Source organism: Sebastes fasciatus, chromosome 15 (genome assembly GCF_043250625.1).
Source record: "Sebastes fasciatus isolate fSebFas1 chromosome 15, fSebFas1.pri, whole genome shotgun sequence".
NCBI lineage: Eukaryota > Metazoa > Chordata > Actinopteri > Perciformes > Sebastidae > Sebastes > Sebastes fasciatus.
Window position 1 is genome coordinate 18,099,119 of NC_133809.1, and position 16,762 is coordinate 18,115,880.

The 16,762-nt window shown below is 40.3% G+C and overlaps 1 protein-coding gene and 1 long non-coding RNA gene across 3 annotated transcripts; one reads left to right on the top strand and one right to left on the bottom strand.

Moving 5' to 3' along the window:
• Positions 1–578: 578 nt before the first annotated feature.
• On the top strand, positions 579–15,283 carry pgfb (placental growth factor b). 2 transcript variants are annotated; one of them, XM_074660491.1, is made up of 7 exons: positions 579–1,654; positions 11,766–11,802; positions 12,963–13,159; positions 13,266–13,345; positions 13,686–13,715; positions 13,815–13,886; positions 13,983–15,283. In XM_074660491.1, the coding sequence occupies exons 1-7, from the start codon at positions 1,592–1,594 to the stop codon at positions 14,002–14,004; spliced, it is 501 nt and encodes a 166-aa protein (XP_074516592.1). In that variant the 5' UTR covers positions 579–1,591; the 3' UTR covers positions 14,005–15,283. The 2 variants fall into 2 exon arrangements, with proteins under 2 accessions (XP_074516592.1, XP_074516593.1); XM_074660492.1 differs by lacking the exon at positions 579–1,654 and adding an exon at positions 1,670–11,470.
• A 915-nt stretch (positions 15,284–16,198) lies between these two features.
• Positions 16,199–16,702, bottom strand: LOC141783332 (uncharacterized). Its single transcript, XR_012597252.1, has 3 exons — positions 16,547–16,702; positions 16,390–16,450; positions 16,199–16,300 (listed from the first exon to the last, which is right to left on the bottom strand). It is a non-coding gene; the product is annotated as an uncharacterized LOC141783332 (long non-coding RNA).
• Positions 16,703–16,762: the final 60 nt, after the last annotated feature.

Consider the following 16,762-nt stretch of genomic DNA (forward strand, 5'->3'; position numbering starts at 1 on the left):
GTGTGCACCTTTAAAAGAACCGATAGATCACTGGGCAGATGGCGAGACGGCGGTAAGGGTCTGGCTCTGTCCTCTGAGCAAACAGTCTGTGTCTGCTGCTGCAGGCAGGGAGGAGACGTTCTTTAGCTCTTCTATTCAAAACACAAAACATGAAAATCATTTGTAGCATTCCACTACTTATTAGATTGCAGAAAACAGCTTCTGGGCAATCTTTGGTCCATCTGTACTTGCAATACTGCAGCAATAAGGTGGATAGTTAGACAGTCAGAAGGGCTAAAACACAATAATTGTAGAGTCCAATTCCCTGAAGAGTCACAGTTTGCTTTGCTTCCACTCTGTCCTCTCCTTGAATTTCGAAGAGCATCAATCATTGCCATGTAGAGATACAATTTAGGAAAAGACTACTGTTATACTGCCCAGTGTAATTAGAGGAAATGTCTTTCACAATCCCTGATTGTTTGCACTTACTGATGCTCGGTGCGGGATGATGGTCATGGGGGATGGTTTGCTCTGCTTAAAGCGTCTGAGATGTTTAGAAACACCACACTCCTGAGTGTGGTCTGTACAATAGCAGGAGGCAGTGGAGCTATTCAGCACCGTTGAAGGAATGTGTGGAAGCCCACAAGGAATCCTTTCGTTCCAGGGTTTCTCCAAACACAGAAGTCTCACACTGAAGATTAACTCTGTGTGTCAACAGTAACGGAATCTCCCTTTCTGTCTCTGCAAATACTAAAAGCCTCAGAGGAAAATCTCTGTGCATCCTGGAGCCTGCATGGGACAGCAGTGAGTATACCATCCATGTCGCCACTGCAAAAGATCTCTAAATGTTTACCTTGCCTGAATAGCTCTCACAGAAAACCTCAGAGGAAGCTTCTCAGCAAGTCTGTGTATATACTCTGTAAATCACCTGTGGTGTATAGTCTAGAATTCAGAAATAAAGCATCACACCACAATCTCGGAGATAACCATTTACAGCATCACATAAATTAAAATATTGCATGCTTAAAGGGGTAGTGAGCTGTGTGAGGACAGATGAGGCAGAGCAGAGAGGAGGACAGCGAAGGGGAGGAGATTTAAATGGCCAGCTTGTGAAAAAGGTAGTGTGGGGGCAATTAGAAGCAAGACTCAGAGCTCAGAGCAGGACTGAAAACTGAAACTGTCGGTGCAACTTTACGCATGGAGAGGATCGTCACGTTTTTGGACTGAATAGACTTTTTTACTTTGTGGACTGTGTCAAAACTGTTTGATGCTGCAGAGTTGTTTAAGGAGTTGTGCTCTAACCCAGTTGATTTTAAATGTGAATTTAAAAACTTTTTATTTTTTTACTATTATTTTATTGCCCCAGCACTTCCAGCTCATTCCTCTGGGCCCATTATCCATTAGTAAGCACAATCCACTTCATCAGGTTACACGCCTGCAAGCGGAGCTACGTGACTGCACTCATATCCAGCTTTAAACCTACTGAACCGGGAGCGCATGAGTTGGAAAGTCCTGGTCAGCTTCTCGTTTTTCTTTTCTGAGTACTTTTTGCACTTTTGTTGGATTGTTTTATTGTGTGCACCTCCAACCTCCAACTCGCAGGAGTCGCGAAATGAAACTGGGTCTTGTCATCCAGACTGCGGTGGCGCTTTATCTGCTGCTCTCACCTGCACAGGTATGTTACACTAAGTCAAACTTAATGCTCAAGAAAATAGTCAAAATTTGACTCATCACATAAAGATTTTTTTTACACTCTAGTTAGATTGTCTTGGTCTCTTATGTGTCTACTATTAAAATTACAAAGTGGTCATTTTGATAGTTCAATAACTTGTCTATTGTTAGATATGTTAATAGCCTGGTTTCAGTCCAAAATGCACATATGAAATAGTTGAGTCAGCAGAAGCCATATGTTGCTGAAGTGATAATAATCCATTATGCTTTAACACCTTCTGAATGAGCTCCATTCTGCTCAGTTCATTCATAAGATGAAACGTGACAAACTGCATTACTCTGCCTGCATGTGGAATACATGATGTAAAGTGACTCACTGTTGTATCTGGCAAAGCACACTAAGCTATTAGACCATAATTACAGCTGCATCACAGACATCCCCACTCCTGCATGATGAGACCTTTTTCTTTTCTTTCTTTTTTTCTTTCTTTTTTTGCAGTGTAGATTTCCATCAAGGAAACACTCTGATTTCCATGTTGGTGATACATTCCTTAAATAAAACAATCTTCTATAAATATTTGAACGGTAATACCTTTAGTTTTTAAACAGATAATGGTGAGTTGGCAAGCTGCTTTTCCTGGAAGTTTTGGCAGTGTGTCAGGTAAAACTGGCAAGTTTACAGTCTTCAATTTATTTTATTTTCATCTTCACCTGCAGCTCGTCCCCCCCATCTTTCATCTCAGCATATATCTGCATGTTTAATGGGTACGTGCGGTGATGATAAAGATGAACCAGTGTGTGCAAAAAGAGTCTATTGAAACTTAATTTCAGGCCAGTCATATCACTGTCAGGCTGGCAGGGGATTACTGTAGTACAAAGGTGTTCTGTTCTCTGTTGCCTGGCATTGCCTTTTAGTCTTAACATGAAAATGTGCCAGAACAGGACAGAGCTGAAACTGGAGTGAGAATCTCATTCAAAGGCTAGAAACACTTGTAAGAGGATGTGCCATTGGACAGTTGGACTTGTGCCAAACAATGCTCAGGCTCTTGAACCCATTCAGTCTCTGATTTCATCCCAAGGTGGCTGGGTGCTGGCAGCTATCTCTGATGGCTCTCATGTTTAATGCAATACCAGGCCATTGTTGCCTCCATTCACTGTTACTGTCACACTTCATACACTGCTGCCGCCTGTTGAACTAAGTAACACTGTTTTAGTTTTCCTTTTTCCCGGCTGCAGTCCACATTTAGACGTATTACACTGATACAAAGTCAGGCTCTCAAGGTTGAAAAAAAGCTACATATCCTACCAGATTCTCTAGCCGGAGACTTTGCAGCTGTTGCTGAGTTGAGAGTGAGTGGGAGAGGCATGGGATCACCACATCTCCACTAATCCTCATAATCAGCTCATGGCCCGCTCAGTCAAAATAGGAGTGACAAAATCCAGGGCCCTCAACATGAAGCAGGTTAAATGGCCCCCCGCTGCCCGAAAGACTGACAGCAGATGTAAACTATTCAACTCTGAGATTCAACAACCTGTCAGTTCATACGGACTGTCTACGAGGATCTGAGCTTGTTATTTCTGAAGTCTTTCTCTCACCCTTCAGTTGCCATTAATCGCTTTATGTTGAATGATCAGCTTAAAAAGGAAAGGTTTCTTTGCTTTCCTGCTTTGGTGCAAAGATACACCTAAAGATGTAACCATAGATACATCAAAATAATTCACATATTTAGCAGACAAGCGACACTCATGCTAGCAGCTCTCAAAGTGAGACTCTACTGGTAGCTCCCGCAATAAACTGTCTGGCGTACGAAAGTGGAAAAAGCAAACATTGGCCATGTGGTTGGGTAATGTGATTTATACATGTCTCTTTTTGGGATTTTCTACCCATAAATATGTGTCACTAATTGATAATGAGTATTTCCCATTACTGTCGCAGCTGGAGCTGCAGTCAGCAGCCTCGTGACTGATGCAGTCATTCATGTCCGCTAAGAGTGGCCAAGAGAGAGAGGGTGGGGTTAACTTCATGTGTTTAATAATTCTGCTTTACTACTAGGGATTTACAGCATAGTTCAGTGTGTGGGTGTGTGTGTGTGTGTGTGTGTGTGGTAGAAACAGTCACTTTTTATCAAAGGTCTGTCATTTAATTATGTTTTGATGAAACAAGTGAGATGTCTATTGTGGCCTCTGCATGCTGTTTTCTTCCTCATATCTTCATATTGACTTGAGGTTGTAAGATTGGTATCATAGTGCATTAACTTTTATTGGCTTGTGACCTCTGAGATAAAGCAATGTCTGCTTGTCTACTGTATGCACCATCATCATTGTCTGCATATGTCAGATAAACCAAGGAGTAAAGGCCAGAAGAGGTCAAATGTTCATTTTATTGTTTTCCAATGGGTTCAAGTTGGGAAACATTGGAAAACAAACTGTATGTTAGCAGTGACAGCAGTTGTTCCACTGTAGAAATGACCCATCACTACTGTTCTATATTTATTTTCCCCTTTTAAGTTTTAATTAACAAACATGTTCAAACTGACAGCTACATACATGGCACCTAGCAAGCAGTCATTGGTGTTGTAGTTCGGTAAAAATAAGTTATGGTAGGTGTAAAGGTTAAGTACAGGCATGATGAGACTTGAGGAAAGGATTACAGCTAACCTGTGCTGATGAAAGCATAAAGTACCACAGTCATTGGACGTTAGTTAGTTACCTTTTGCACAAGACACATTATTGCTATGTTGTGATCTATCAACAAGCAGCATCGACATTGCTGATACAATTGATAGAATTCATGTTGTCCCAATTCCTGTGATTCAAAGTCATGTGTGCTCTCTGTCAGATGTGATTCATACTCTTGAAAACTATCCCTTGTGCATTGAATAGGCCTAAGCTAGAGCAAAGAGACGGCCCCGTTCATTATGGCTCTTGATAGAGGGTGGAAGCACCTGGGTTTCCCTTTGGAACAATGCTGGCCTCTTGGTCAGTTAACAACGCTGCTATTTTGTTCCTCGACACTCTCAATACGCCTACTCAGTGTCTTATTGGTGCTTCCTGTGCCTATAAATGTGTGTGTGTGTGTCACGCTGCTTAGTTCCAGCCTGTACTTCACTCTGCATATTGAAAGAGCTTTGTCAAATTCTGCAGTACCTGTTGCCTCCTGCCCATTTGGCATTTTCCCCCACCTTATAATAATAATGCAATGGCACGGTTCCTGGACATTACCTCATCTGTATTGTCATAGTGATGAATGCAGGTAAAATCTTGCATCAACACAACCAAACATGACTGACATTAGTCAATGTTTCTGTAGGAAAGCAGTCGAGTGCTGGAGATGTGGACATATTTCCATTATATCAAGAAAATCGATGCCCGATGAGAATAAGACGCCTCTTTGGTATGAGATTATGAAATGTTTTTTACGTATCTATTTCAAAATACAGCATTTTTCATGGATAAAACAATTCTTGCCTAACTTATTTAACTTTTGCCAAACAGTTAGACTCATCACTTCACCAGTGAAGCATGTTCCTGATGTCCCATGAGCAAAAAAAAAAACTCAACCTTTGCTCTCGTATCTGCGTGTGTGAGGACATGACGTTACACAGGTGTTTCCTTTACGCCATCACCGGCAGCAAAACAATACTTGAGTCTGACCATCTGCATTGCACACACATGTGTCTGTGTTTTTCTTATTCTTGTTCATAATAGCCAAGTGTAGATGGCATGACGTCACATTTCCAGCAGTTACAATAGAGTTTCATCAGCAAAAGGTTTCCCAAAACATCAACAGTAAACATCAGGTGTAGGTTTCAGTTTCTCAGAATCAAAGAGCAGTTTTTCATCAAGATGCAGCTCAGTTATCGACAATCAAACATTGAAAAGTCAAGTTCTCCATTCTCTGTCTTTGGCCTTCTCATACACTTGCACATCTTTGTAGTTCAGATGTCTGCATGCTGGGCCATGCAGTGGCAGTGACCTGCTGACTGAAAGGGCTCTTATTTGCGTTGTTGTGGTATTTCTCTCTAGTTGTAATGTCCCGGCCCAAGGGAGGGCCGCAATCTCAATCAGGAAATATGGATTTCTCCTTCCTCCTGCGGAGGAGGAGGAGGAGGAGAGCGGTGGCGCTCGGGGCAGCCGTCTACTCAGCAAGCTTTAATCTCCCATCTGGATGTAATTTACTGTGGTTTACACAGGGAGAACAGCGTTTACTGTAATAGAGACCACAATTACCACCGGTCAGCCTTATCTCAAGACCTGTGTCGTGTGTGTGTATGTTTGCGGACGGGGTTCATGGTTTATACAGTGGTTGTGTGTGTTTGTGTGTGTGTCTTTAGGGGGACATTTGTGCATGCATTAATGGACTTATACAGAGGAAATGGTGTTTATCTAAATCAACATTTATATGGACCTTTACCTCTCCCCTGTCACTTGACCCTATTTTACTGTTGTTGTTTTTGGTTTCTTTTTCAAAAATAAGCCAAGAAAACATGATTGCTTGTAATGTTTCCAAACTCACAGTAGAAGACAAAAAAAAAATATTTTAAATTATATAATTATCTTTCTCTTGTCTTAGAGGGAGTCTTACAGAAATAGATTGACATTTTGGGAAATACCCATAGTCACCCTCTTACTGAGAGCTGGATGGCAAGATCTCATACTTGTGCATTAAATAGACCTAAGCAAGAGCAAAGAGATAGTTAGCATATGTTAGCATAAAGACTAGCCTCTAATCGGTACAAAAACTGAAGTGTAAAAACTAATAAAAACTATTTCTTAGCCAGGCGCAGTAACTTCCTGGATTCTTGTCATCAGATTGAGGTCAAGAAACAAGTTGAGGAAGTAACTGCTCACAGCCAAGAAATGGCACCGCATAAACCACAATAAAACCATAACTTATTACACTTTGTTTTTTGTAGGATTAAACAAACAAGATATAGCATGTCAGCTAGTGAGGTTTAGAGGTGCTGGTAGGTGGATTGTGTTACCGTTGGACTGCGCCAGGCTAACTGTTTCCTTCTGTTTCAAGTGGTATCAATCTTCTGCAGGAAAGCTGAGCATATTTCCCAAAATGTTGAACTATTAATATTTTGTGTTTCCTTATAGAGCAAAATTTACTTTAAAGGTTCTGGATTTACTTTAAAATCATACAGAGATTTGTTTATTTATGCTACTTTGTGGCTTTGAATCTGTATGGTCTATAATCTGTGGAACAACTTAAAAGGCTCCATTCACCCTGATTACTTGAGAAGTAACTGTTGTGGCATGTTTGCCACATGCTTTGTTGAAGGTTGTTGGTGTTTTGGCAGTGCTCTGTGATCACAAGCCCTGACCTGACCACCCTAGAGACCCAGCTGAATACTGTCAGACCTGTAATGGCACCGCTGTCATTGTAGGTTCACCCAACTCATGTATACAAAACAGAGCCTGCTTTCTTTTGTAGTGGCGGCAGAATAGATACAGTGACCTACCCCCGCGAGAGGCCTGAGAATTAATGTCGCGGTCATGGTTTTGAGTATGTGGAATCTGGTTCTCGATAAAGGATGGATGAGGACGCTCAGTGAGGCAGGGAGGTAGCTCTGTTTCTCACTCGTCTAGCCGTCTCTGTGTTTGTATTCACTTGTTCTGCTTTAGTGCTCTCGGCGCTGTGTGGTCTCGTGTTCAGAGTCAAGCAAGCCAAAACCACGTCACAATTCCTCCTGGCCTATATGTTTTCAGTGAGTTGGAGATGCAGGTGCTTAAATGGTCTTGATTATGGGATGTTTGCCAGCTTTACATTCTACATGCACCCCCTAATCATCAAACTATGTTCAAGAGCAGATTTAGTTGACAGAGATTACCAAACCACAAGCCTGCATTTCATCCGTGGTCTGTTTATCCACACTGTCACCCCCACCGAATAAGGTTAAGTTTGAAAGTAGACCCTTTTGGAAAGCATATGTAAATAATGGCATAATGCCCAATCTAGCTGGGATCATTATTTGCTAGAGTCAAGAAGGATTGAAGAGGGGTTTTCCAAAAACTCAGCCCAAATTAAACCAAGTACATAGTACTCACGATTATCTTAACTTTTAAAATGTGTCCAAATCTCATGTAGTTTCCGGCTCCTAGTGATTCTGTTGAAAGTCTTTCTCAATCTTCAATTGACTCAGCTTGAAAGTGATCAGTGTGCAAGCTGCTGCAGTCTGTCAAAGTTGATGCTTGTTAGAGGACTACAAACACATCATTACTCACCGATACTGCAGCTGCAGTCACATCAGTTTATACCTTGTATTACTCACAATAATGTTTGTGTAATAAAAAATATCATATGTGTGATAATTACATGTTCATGGTTTATTTTTTCCTCTACTAATAAGGATTTGAGACCGAAATCCCTCTCCTCTTTAAACTATTCCAAATATGGGCAAGTTTTTGTGAGAGCTGCTTTTCAGCTGAAATGTGCCAACTTTCACAAAGACACACTCAGTTTCACTCCGTTTTGAAAAGAGTACTACAATTATATTGGAATTGTGTCAAAAGAGGTGTGACCCAACAAGCCAGCTATCATCATGTCAAAACTAAATGCAAAAATTCTCATGCTATTTTCTTGCAAAAAGCATTACGTTTTGTAGTACATTTATACTATTTACTACTATTTTATCCCCCTGGATTCAAAGGCTTCTTAGAATACCATTAATTTCAAATTATTTGGAAACAAAACATTGCTCATCCTCACTGTCATTGTTTTGCGATCCAAAGGAGAAGAGAAACTTAGTTCTGTGTAAGTAGTTGCTCGTGACTTTACTTCATCTGTAAGTCGTCTCTGTTTCTCTTTAGGAAACACACTATGGAATATGCTGGCTGGTGTCCAGATCTTTCTGGCTGGTGGCCATAGTACCTGCTGTGTAATAGCCCCTCACCCCCCCCTCCCCAGCTCGACCCTCAAAGATGAAAAATCTTTTATGACCATTATGCTGGCTCCCCATCATGTTTTGTTTTTGCTCCCTACGCATGCTGCCCTTCCTCTGACAGATGGAGTTAAGCAAAGAGGTTAAAGATGACGCAGTTCAGCTGTGTGGGAGTGGAGAGTAATGAGGCCCGGAGCCTCTGTGGCCGGACAGCAGGAGCCCAGGGACACAACAGGTCCTCTGATCTGACCCAGAGGCCGGAGCAAACTCTCAGCTAGCAGCTTACAAACTTTCACCAGAGACTTCAGAAACATAGGAGACTAGGTTTTAAAGCGGCTTTACAATCAAGCACGTCAACCCCCTAAATGCTGTGACACGCTATAGATGTTTTAATCTAACCTCTCTTGCTCAAAGTAACTGCCCTTCACTCTGCAACGCAATCTGGTCGAAGACAAGAGATAGGCTGTGCTGCTTAGCAAAAGGTCTGAGAAACAGAGCTGGAAACAACTTTTACCATATGGGACAGTGATCAGAGTGCGCTGTGCTGCACAAGGCTAATACTGAAAAGATTAGACAATTGATCAATGAATATCTAGATATGCAATTCCTTACCTATTTCATGTTATAAATTGAAAACATATGATTTTATATGCTGTTGTTCAGAGCACTGACATTTTAAAATAAATGATCCTGCAGTTAATTGATCCGTAGATTATTTGATGATAAAAGCAATTGTTAGTTGCAGGCTGGTGACGTAGATCAGTGGAAAATCGGTGAGCTGCATACTTTTTAACCTGAGCACCATATCACTCTTCCATCTCTTCTTTACTCTAGCATTCTCGCTAGATTCTTTCAATGTTCACTCACTTGATATTGCTAAATAATTTGTAATAAAATCTCTAGCTGCAATTTATTTATTTCCCTCCACAGCTGCTTTTGGGGCTGTTTGATGTGTAATGCCAAGCCCAGCCCTTGATGTTTAATCTACCATCCGCAGCAATATAATTTGTATTAGATTGTGCAGGAAATCAAGCCTGCAAACTCAGCAGAGTGGAGACATTTTTCCCTCTGCGTAATGGTAAAAAAAGGGATCTTGTCCTTATGAATGTTGCTTTTTAAATGATTTCACAGCGGTTTTTGTATTTCCCAAAAAAAAACAGATGTTGTACATGCAATGCAGAGGACACAAAGTAGAGGTATCCCATTATTACCCAAGTGTGAAAGAATTTAAAGTCAGGTCAAGTCAAGTCAATTTTATTTGTATGCTATAGCCCTTAATCACAGTTAAGTTTCTATAAATAAAAATGACACACGGTAATGTTAGAGTAAAAACTTCCTGACAACGGTCATCAGGGAATGAAGTGAAATAAACCTTGAGAGGAATGCTCAGAAAAAAATGATGATTCGGGGAGTCATTAAACAAGTTCATACACATTTAGAGTGTTGATGAAGCGGTTCTCCCCTCCCACTAGAGCTAAATTACCTACCAGTCAGCATTAGTCACACAGCATTACTGTAAGTGCACAAGGAGGCAGGAATGGCTACGTGAGGATCTTCATGCAGCCTTTCATAATCTGGCAGCTTCTTTTGGGCAACTTCAGTTCTCAACCACAGGAGATGCCAAAGATGATTCCTCGCCATGTCAAAGCTTAACCCATGACCAAGGTCAGAAAATCCTCCCCACCTCCCCACATTCTGAACGGCAACTGAGAAGCCGGAGCCAAAAAGTCCTTGTGATGTGGAGCAGCAATAGAGAAGAAGAGAGAGTACAGATCATATGCCAATTAACACTGGAAAAGGATTTATTTTATAAGCCTGGCATTGCTGGAGAGGATGAAAAAAAATAAGCGATGCCCCAGAGAGTGGAAGTGACTTTTAACAATAACTTAAACTGAACTGTGGCTTTCCCATGCTGTGAATGAAGCAGATTCTGCTAGCGGAGCTTATATAGCCTGCGGTGCTGTTGTAAAGCCGACACAGTTCAATGAACGCCACTCTATAGAGCAGCTCGTCTGTCAGAGGAACAGTTGTACATTTTGGCCAGATGACCAGCCACTTTAAAAAAAAAAAAAAAAGGGAGATGCCGGAACATATCCCCCAACACGGGGAGGACTGAACCTAAGTGGTTGACTGGAAACCACAGTTGTCTGTCGTACAGTACGTTCTGTTGCAGATAAGACAGATCTGTCCCAAATATACAGCCTTCCCTGCCACTTATCTCAGTGACAGTTTTACAAGAACCTCTGAAATGTTTGTGTGAGTATGAATGCATCATCATCATCAAAGCGGGACATTCCTCTTTAATCACATTGTTTAGGAAAAGAGTGTGTGCTGCTGACAGATGCTATCCTCACCCTCATACTAATGTTGGTCCTTAACAGGAAGTAGATGCATTTTAGCAATGGACCGATGGTATAAAAAGAAGCAGTCCTCTTTTGGGAATATCCCTGTCTGTCTGTGTGCTTTTATATAACAACTTTTGGTCCAACACTTTCAGTTAATCTCACCATCAGTCTCACTATCGCAGACAGTATAACAGTATAAAAGTCAGGTGTGTGTGTTACACAAAAACTGAAATGTAACACCAGTGACGAGGAGAGATTGCGGAAACCGGTTGTCTGTCGCCGGTCCAGCTCTTCTGCTGGAGGGCATTTTATCAAACGTAGATTTCCCTTCCTGAGATGGAGTCAACTGGAGGTTTTGTGTTTTCCCAGGCGAACGAGAAATGCACTCTGTTTATCATGGGATGATGGGAAAAAACCAAGACGGAGGGGGAAACCATCAATGGGAAAATAAATAGAGAGCTGAATCTTACATCACAGGAAACAGGTTTTGAACCTAAACAGTTGGGCACACAGAGGAACGTGATATATATGAGAGACTGGATCTGTTGCTTGTCAGAAAGACTTTTCCACTGCAGGGTGGAAAAAAAGGTGTGTGATCATCCGCTTTATTTCACTGCAGTTCCAGCTATCACCACTGGAGAGGCTGTCTTTATGTACAGGATATTTTGTATGCTGCATGTTTAAGTTTGAAAGGTGTGTATTAAGGGTAGTAGGAGGTGTAATGTGTGAACATGTCCCTTTCTTCTGCCTCTAGATGTTTATATGTTTGCTGTGTTTCAGTCTCAACCATGTAATTTGAATGCTCAACTAAAGATATTGAGGGTTATAATATGTAGTCACTGCAAACCTGGATGACTAATCAACATCTTTTTCTGTGTTGCAGAGTCTTCCCTTATTAACCATAAACAATACAACTGAAGGTAAGAATTTCTGCTTGTGTTATCTCTGAAATCTTCTGTGAAGTGTTGCAGATGTTTCTTTTAAAATTATATTTTACAGCGAGAGTCAACAAGAGTTACTTAGAAAAAGTAGTTCTAACTATTTCATCAAACCATATTTTTACAGTGTTTGTGGTAGAAACTTGTCTGATGTAGGGGTGTCGTGATGTCAATAATACACATATGATAATATTGTGTAAATAATCCAGCACATCTTAAATCATTTCATACAGTTATGGTTACAGACTCTCTTTTCACCTCCCTATACTCTACTATATTTATAATATTAATTTGCCAAAAAAGAGACAAAATGCACAATAAACAAAGTTAACAATGAATTTGACTGACAGCATTATATTGTTAAACTTGCAGCTATTAGAGAGTAGTAGAGAACATGTAACAGAAAAGACCAAATAAGCAGCAGACATACAGCAAGCTCGAGGAGCTGTAACTGGCCAGTGAACTGGCCCTTTGCGCTGTACAACATTACAGTTCGTGGCCTCATCTCCCTGCGTAGATGCTTCTCCAGCCGTCTCCTCCCAGCCTGTCTGCTTTTATAAACAGCTGTTGTGGTGTCAGCCTCCATTTGGTGACCCGGGGGTCACCGCAGTCCCAGAGGTGCCTGCGGCGCGGCTCAGCTCCAACTCCAGCAGAGTTCTGTTCATGGCCATGTTTCCAATGTTTGTTTTCTCTTCCTTCTCTGTTTGTTCGGCCGTAGTCGTCCCTGTTCCTCCCCCACAGACTGTGCAACTGGGACACTTTCACACATATACTCCCACAGGAAAGCGTCCTGTACATTACACAAACATTTTGACTTCTAAATGAAAACAGGATACACACTGGCATATTGCAACTGGTTTTATGTTTCTGTGTACATGGTATAAGGTTGCCATCTCTGGATTATTGAGGTAATGCGGATACTGTTTGTGTATGATGCAGTTTAATTAAAGTAGTACAAATAGTTTTTTTCTGGCAGTTCTAATTAATTTGATTGCACTCTGCACTGCGAACGTAAGCTAGAAAGACAGATAGGTGGACAGAAAATAATGCATCCTCTCAAAGCAAGATTCCCCATAAGAAAAAACAGGGTGATTTGTTTGTAACTGCAAAGTGGCCCACACTCCTCCTACTCTCATCCATAGTGTTGATGTTCCAAGACGTGTGGGGTCGCAGCTTCTGCCGCACCATTGAGAAGCTGGTGGAGGTGGTGCAGGAGTACCCGACAGAGGTGGAGCACATCTACAGCCCCGCCTGCGTGCCGCTGGTGAGGTGTGCAGGTTGCTGTGGGGATGAGAACCTGGAGTGCCATCCCACCCACACCACAAACGTCACCATGCAGGTAAGACAAGGGCATTGTTCAATATAATTGTTCTTGTTAAATATGTGTGATCCATTACTCTATGTACTTGCTTCTATTGGTAATCTTTACTGGTTTTATCCCTCAGCTGTTGAAAATCAGGCCATCAGAGCCGGGTCAAGAATATGTTGAGATGACGTTTGTGGAGCATCAGACATGTGAATGTAGGTAAGAAAAAAAAGTCATGATTTGTGACATGAAATATTCTTAAGTATGCAAATACCAACCCTGTCTACCCAGAAAATACATTTACATTTTACAACAGCAAAGTAATGCCATATGAGTTAAATTTTTCACCAACATGAGGAAACGTTTCTAATAAATATTTCTGCCAAGTTCCCAGTGAACATAATCCAGTAATTATGTTTCCCACAAAACATATTTGGTGAAACAAATTAGCAGTACATAAACGTCATTTCTAGGAGACAGGGATGACAAATACTTGACAGTGACTATCAAATGATATTGCACCTGGATGTTCTTTCTAATTTATTGATTTGTTCCCCAGAGTCAGGAAGCCTGTTGTGAAGGTTGAAAGGTAAGAACATGTATATATTGCTATAAAATCAGTTTTTAGATATGAATAATGAAATATGAGATATAATGAGGCGTATTGGTAATTGTGTTCCCCTTGTAGGAAAAGGCAAAAAGGAAGAGGAAGAAAGAGAAAGGAGAGACAAAAAACAAAAGAAATGAAAGAATGTGACAGGTGATGACGCAATCTGAGGTGAAAGATTACTCATACACCCTCCAGCTATCAATTATCAGCAATTAAAGATCCATTATTCTTTCTTGTATTTTTCAGCTGCCAGAACCCTCGCAGGTAACTGCAGTGGCGACCAAACCCCCAGTTGCAGTGTGGCTCACTATTTATTTCCAACCCAGTGACAGCATCCAGAGTCTCCTCCGCTCATCTTTCAAAACTGTGTCTGCAGCCAGAGACTCAAACAGCCGGGTTGTGTCGCTGACATGCCTTTCCTGCTGATGGGCAGAGCGTTTTTAATGACAAGCTTCAGAAGTGTGTTCTGAATGGTGGAAACACTGCTGTTACACACCTGACACAATGGACATCCCTGGGAGCCAGTGCAATGTAGAACTAAACAGACCGACGCCTTCTCTTTTATACTAGTTATTACGGTATCAGTTATTGTAATTTGGTCATTTCTTTGGTATTTAAAGGTGGTTACACTTGTTTAAAATCTATATTTATTGATACAACTGAATATATTTGGACGAGCAACCTTTAAAAAGTTTGTCATTTTTTTGTTTGAACATTATCCAAGGAGCCTTGACTTGTCATAGCGTCATGTGTTGGACTGAGTGTGCAGCTGCATTGTACATGCAACAATGAAATGTCTCCCTCTAGTGTTTATGGAAACAGTGTTCAAAACGGCTCTATACTAAAGAATCTTTTTAGGTCAATTATACAAATAAGATTAGACATATGACAGTGTTGACAGTCACAATCACTTATGTGACCAGGCAAGAGTTTGAAGTGTTTTACTGTAAATTCAGACTTAAATAAGAACGATATTGAGCAGAAAAATCTTTCAACAACAGATTGTGTTTGAATAAATGACTACGATATATCAAATTGTCAAAAATCGAAATTGTTCACATCAGATTACATCAGTTTATTTCAAATCACACCAGGAAGTGTGTTGTAGTCTGCAGAAGGGACGTGGCAAGCCCAGTAAGAATGGGTAGATCAATACTACAGTAACCAATACACTCAAACAGCACCCATTTGGTATTGATGCCTATTAAAGAGCATCATTTACAATTTGTTTTCTTGTTTTACTGTGATTTTTAAGTTTCTCACAGATATAAAAGCATTTCTGTGCTTTTAAACAGCCCACATTTGTGTCCACCCTGGTGACACACAGCTCCCATAAGCCCACACGACAGGTGTCTTCCTTAGTCTGCTTTTGGAAACACTGCAGTAAGGAAGGGATCAATTGAAGTAGTAAAATTATGTCCTTTTGTATTTTTTTTTCATGTACTACACAAAGAAAATCTATGAAAATGTACAAAGTAACATTTCTTCTGTGTTAGTATTTTTATTTCATTTAAATATTTATTTTGTAATTAAATTGTTATGGTTGTCAGTTTGTCTTGTGTGATTTATTTGATTAAATACAGACTAACATGTACCGATGACTAAATAGTAATTGAACATATTTACATAGCAGTCATATTCCGCTTACGTCACGCTCAGGGTGGGAACGGGATGGAAAGGATTCTCCTGGAAACTAGTCAGTCAGACAGCTAGCTAAACGGTCCAAACATTTGACTTGTCTCACAAACACACAAAAAAGTTTGGAGGGCCCCCAAAGAAAATTTTGCCCGTGGCTGCCCCTGTTGTCTCCGGGCCAGTCTATTTCCTCTCTTCTGAAAAATAATGTCTAATATTTATCCATCCAATGAATTGCTAAGACTGAGATTTAATGTTGATCACAATAACAGCAACTTTCGTGAGACTGAGATTGAAACTAGAGATTGAATCTGTTTTTCCACTGTATATATTTGGCAGCATTCTGGGAAGATTTGCAGGACTGTCTGTCAACCAAAATCCAACTACTTGCCAATCTCACAAGAGAAAATATTGTATTAACATGAAAGACATTAAGAGTGACTTGATATTGAACAATCTGATACTGCTGGCAAATTTTTTCATCCATGCATCCAAATGGAGGAAAATGAAACCCCTATTTTTAAAAGGGACCTTGTGGATAATCATCTCAGTGCTTTAAGACTAATGAATGGACAACATGCAAAGTGTCTTTTCAGAGCTTATGAAGAACTGAACATATATGATGATGAGAGCTACTATGGAAGAGTGCATTCTCATTATTTATTTATTATTTATGCATTTCTTTTTTTGTTCCTTGAATTATTTTCTACCCTCTTATTATATTATTTTTCATAATTTAAGTTATCTTTCCTATCCAATTGTCCTATACAATGCCTTAATGTTTGTGAAGAAGCTATCTTGCTTGTGGTGGCGTTAGTTCATAAAACATCTGATGTGGTGCACATTTAAACACAGGATCCAGGGAGCCGTTCCAACAATTTATTAAAGTCAAGGTGTGAAGTTGGATGGCAGTTGGTGGATGATTTTTTCTATTAAGAAAAGACATTAACAGATGATATTATAAATCTCATAAATATAACACAGATTACAATTAATAAGTCAATTCATTTTAACTTACATCTTTATGCATCCACAATCTGGAATTTGCCTTTTCTCCTTCACATATTAAACTCAGGTATCTAACATAACACAAAACAATCTGTTAACTTTCAAACAATATATATCTAATTTCAACCAAATAAATTATAAAGGCACAAAAGCCACATTAAACTCACATCACTCTCTCTTTGTTCTGCCTGGAATTGTTTGGAGGGAAAAGGGAGGGTTCAGGCCTGGAGGGCAGACTTATATAACCTACGGGGGAATGGTTTAGTCAAGTGTGCATTCTATACCATGCCTGCAGGTGGGTTAGGGACTTGTGATTTAACAGTTTGTAAATTAATTTTCTTCAATAAAATAAAAAAATAAAAAATAACAAAACGACCTCCAGC